At 48.7% G+C, this 4,507-nt stretch overlaps 1 protein-coding gene across 1 annotated transcript in view; it reads left to right on the plus strand.

Moving 5' to 3' along the window:
- Window positions 1–313, plus strand: part of FNIP1 (folliculin interacting protein 1) — a gene marked incomplete at its 5' end in the record, with an annotated part of 8,718 nt that extends 8,405 nt beyond the window's left edge. Inside the window, one exon of the mRNA XM_009870557.1 lies at window positions 235–313. Within this exon, the coding sequence (XP_009868859.1) occupies window positions 235–313 (79 nt within the window). The remainder of the gene's footprint in view (window positions 1–234) is intronic.
- Between the last annotated feature and the right edge of the window lie 4,194 nt (window positions 314–4,507).

Here is a 4,507-nt window from a genome sequence, read left to right on the forward strand (position 1 = left end):
GCCGCGCCGACCAGGCAGAGTCGTGGCTCCTCTGGAGGGGCTGTTGGAAGCCCCACGGTGGCTGCAGCAGGAGGGCAGAGCCAGCACCTTCGCTGGCACTCGGAGTGCCTGGCTCTGGGAGCCGCAGCCGCTCAGCTGAGCTCCGACACTGGGGCTGGGGCAGCGGGGTCGCTGATGCCCACGTCCAGCCCCGCTTCGGGCTCGATTAACTGGGACTCTTGTGCTTCCTTGTAGGATTGAATCCAGCGACCTCCCTTTGCTGGCAGCTGTAGCGAGCACTCACTCTCCGTACGTTGCCCAGATCCTACTTTAAAATGCCAGAGGCTGTAGACGTTGACTTTTTTTCCCTTCTGGAAACAAAGTGGAAGACGACTTGGTCTGGCTCCTTTCTCTTTGAAGCAACTCAAACAAACGGCTCGTTGAGCTGCGGCATCTCCATATATGACCGCGCGTCGTGCAAACAGTCAGGAGACTTTTCCTCTCCCACGTGGCCATTTATAAAAAAGGATAAAGAAAGGAAAAAAAAAAAAAGAAAAAGAAAACTGAGCAAGCCTGTGATTTCACCCACAGAAAAGCAAAGATTTTAGCAAAAGCGGAACATGTGCTTTTTTTTTATCTATCAGTTTCTGCCGCAGCGGCTAACTGTAATTTATACCAGGGAGCATGAGGAAGAACTGCTTTGAGAAATAGATGATGCTCTCGCCAGTTATTGTAAACAGAACAAGAGAAGGCAGCAGCTGGCTCCAGGACTGGCTCCTCCTGATGAGGATCTCGCTAAGATCCGTAATTCTCGAGCTGCGATGATTTGTAAACAACTTCTACTTTTTCACGCCATAGTCAAGTTCTGGATACTTCCCAGAGAAAGAACGGGGGTTGGGGGTTGGTTTGTTTTGTAAAAAGCTTGTTAATGACACTCAGCTCCAAAATTTATTTATGATTTTTCTCCTGGAGAGAGGGAGTAGCAGGGAGCGGAGCAGGGGGCACAGGGAGGAGCGGGGAAGAGGCCAGCAGACAAACTCGCGATGGAGATTCTCTTTCCTGGCCGGATGCTGTAACCAGTATTAAATGTTTATAATGTTTAAATGTTGCTTTATACTAAGTGATGCTTTTCTTCCATGATGGAATCAAAATGTTAAAAAAAAAACAAAACAAAAAGAAGGAAACTAAAGAGAACGTTGGCTGACATTTCCCCAGGGGGTCCCCAGAGTGACAGGACTATTACCTCTAACTTTTTTTATGGTCTATAACACAATTGCGACATCATGTTCTTTTTACAGCAGCCAGTCAGCTATTGAAATAATGAGCTAGAAATAATTGTACCAAAGCATCGGGGGAAAAAAATGAGGAGACTATTACCCTTAATCGCTCAGGTAACTAACTGATATATTTTTTAAAACCGTTCTACAGAAAATGAACATTGGTTACACCGTAGGATAGGAATACCAAAATTATTTTTTGACAGATACACCCTTGAGGCAGATGACTCTAATCCCTTTTCTACTCACTTGTGTAATTAGCAGCAGGAAACGTTGTTTATTTTATTCTCAGCATTTCTCCTTTACCCGACCATCGCGGTTTTGTCCTCGTATGTGCAGCAGTTGTACGAACAGCTGATGGACTCCGTCTGGTGTAAGTCATGTAAATACGCAGCGGTAGGTGGATTTTGTTTTCAAAGGCTCTACTACCTCAGTTTAACTGGACACTTCGTTAGAGGCTTTTCTTTGCGTATCTGTCCTGGCAGCCAAGTCATGTTGCTGGTTTTAGGTTCCGTTCCCATCGATGACGTTCAGCACGTCGGCAGTCACGGATTAGCCACAGGAGTGGGAGATGCGCGTTCCCTCGGTCGCTAAACTTGATAAACAGTTCTATAAATAATGCCCTTCTGTCGTCATCTTCTCAACAGCGCTGCATCCCTGCTATTGTTGTTCGCGGGGTTGTTTTAAATACGAGTCTATTTTAACGATTTGATAAACCTGAAAACAATAGGAGAGATCCCTGGCTGCCGCTGTCAGCAACAAAACTCTCCTCCCTTCCTTTGCTGGGGCCAGGATTTCACCTGGAGTGTTTTTTGCTGTAATATTTAAAATCTGTAACCTCCGACTCCGTTCCAGGGAAGATCGAGGCGGCAAACCCACGGCCCTTTCCATTAGCGCTGAGCCTGGGTTAGTAAATGAACTGGGCGTTCGTGCGGGCAGCGACATCTGAAAGTCTTTTGTGTATAAAATGGGACGCTGACTGCTGCAGGGAAGAAACGCGGGTTTAGTGTGTGACCTAAGGATCCGTTTTCCCCCGTTCTTCAAAGTGTCCTTTCCCCGCCAGGCAGTTACGTTACATCTGGCTTGTGGAACGAGCACGGAGCGTAGGGGCCCAGTTGCGTAAGCGCGTTTTTAATGGAATATAGGATCGAGCTCGGAATGTGAAATTTTTAACTCTTTGCTACGGTCCCTCACGTAGCCGAGAGTTGCGATTCTGAACGTCGAGCCCGGATTTGCAGCTGCAGCCCCACGGCGTTGGCGCCACTGGGCTTGGCCGTGCCGGGGGCTGGCACCGGGAAATCACCGCCATCTCCTCCCTTCAGCTGTGGTCAGGAGAGTTGTGGGTGGTGTCTGGGAACGGGTTTGGCCCTTGGGAAAAAGGCCTTCGTGCAGCTGGAAATCAGTATTAGTGGGAGAAGGAGAGGAGAGAGGTGTCGGCTGCGGCGTCCTCATCGCCCGCCCGGGCAGTGCGGCGGGCAAACCCCCGGAGCGATGGGAAGAACCTCTGTCAGTTAACTTTTAGGGTACGTGAACCATGTGGTACGGCCGTCTATTTGTGAAATAATACAAAAAGGGATCTTTTACAGGGCTACAGCAGTGACTTTTTAATCGCGATTATTTTCATGTGAATAGAAAACTAATGACTGATTTATTTTTTTTTTCCTACTGTTACCGCTCTCCATTAACATGTCTTAATTTTCTGGCTGAAGACTACGCGTACTAGGCACACCAATTAGCAAATTGGTTTTCGTTGCGATTGGCAAACACCGGGCTGCTAAGAAGAACAAAAAAATATTTAAAAGAAAGAATTTTACACCTTGCGTATGTTTTCCCCATTAGTTGTTATAGACGTTTTATGACAATTTTTTGCTTTCTCTAAATTATTTAGATGGTGGTACTTGTAAAATGCTGGGTAAAATGTACATACTTGTTATCTCTTCTGTTTTTGTATATATTTCCCAAGATGTGCACTTGTATTATAATAACCATTCCCAATTTTAGGGGAAATTTGTGCAATAAATACAGTATGTCAGTTTACTTCTGGTACGTTTTTTGTGTCCGTTTCTTTTGGGATCTCTTTAGGAATTGGTCGTTTCCAGCAGGGATTCCTGTTTGTACTCACTGTCACATCAGTTGTGGATGTCGTTGGCCCCAGAAAAGCAGGAGGGGAAGATGAGAATGTGGTTCTGAGCATCTTGTGCTGGGGCTGGGCGTCGGGTGAGGAGAACAAGCGTGTGCGTGAAGCCGCTCGTCCCTACATCCCTTCCCAAACGTACCTGCAAAGCAGTTCCTCACGCTGGGAGAGTGTGTGTAATTCCTTTCCCACAAGTTGGCGTGTTTGTGCCCATCTACCCAGTGACGATTCCTTCTCTGTCTCTCCGGGTTGCTGCGCAGGAATAAAGGCTCTTGAAGTCTTTGTGAGGTTTGGTTAAGTAACAGTTCAAGTTATGATACAGTGCTGGCAACAAAAGTGAAGTGATAATTGTGTGCCAGGAAAACAGAGCCTGGGGAGATGTAGCAGAGTGTACACAGGGCGGCTTTTAGAGCATTCAGATTAATGCAGGTCCTATAGTTTTGAACTAAATAATCAGCAAAGTTTGAGGCCTTTACCTGAAGTAGCTGCAGCCTCTATTTCTGATAAGCTTTTCCGATGGTTGACTCTCCCAGTAGAGACCTTCCCCCGGTGCCCTCACCGCACACGAGCTGTGGGACTGGCCCCGGCCTTGTCCTGCTTCTGGGCAGGAGCCTCCACGGATCCCTGGGCAGGAGGGCACAGCCCGGCGCTTTCCAGGATCCCCACCTCACCTGCCAAGTCCCCTTCTGTAAAAAGCTATTTTTGTTTCACCTCTAGGAGCAGCCTCACGAGTGTTTAACCTGGTCCCGTGTTTAACCTGGTCCTGCCACGGACCGGCGAGCTCTCCCTCCCAGCAGAGGTTTGCTCCGACTCTGTTGAACGGCTTGCTGGGGGTGGTGTAAAAACATTCAGCAGAGAATCGATTGCCTTTTAACAAGGACAGCGTAAGGGTTCATGGCCCAGGTTGTGCTGGGTTCAAAGGGCAGAGCTGGCGCCGATCCCACAGCAGCACTGGAGCTCCGCAGCGGCAGCAGCGAGGTGGGTTCCGGCAGGATCAGCCTCGGCCGGTGCTGCAGACCAGGAGGGAGACCTCGATTCGGGCTGCGGGTGAGGGAGGCTTGTGCCCCGCAGCTTCACCCTCACCGTGGAGCCTCCAGCAGCATTTCGCGGGGTGGGC

Source organism: Apaloderma vittatum, unplaced genomic scaffold, assembly GCF_000703405.1.
Source record: "Apaloderma vittatum isolate BGI_N311 unplaced genomic scaffold, ASM70340v1 scaffold27665, whole genome shotgun sequence".
Classification (NCBI taxonomy): domain Eukaryota; kingdom Metazoa; phylum Chordata; class Aves; order Trogoniformes; family Trogonidae; genus Apaloderma; species Apaloderma vittatum.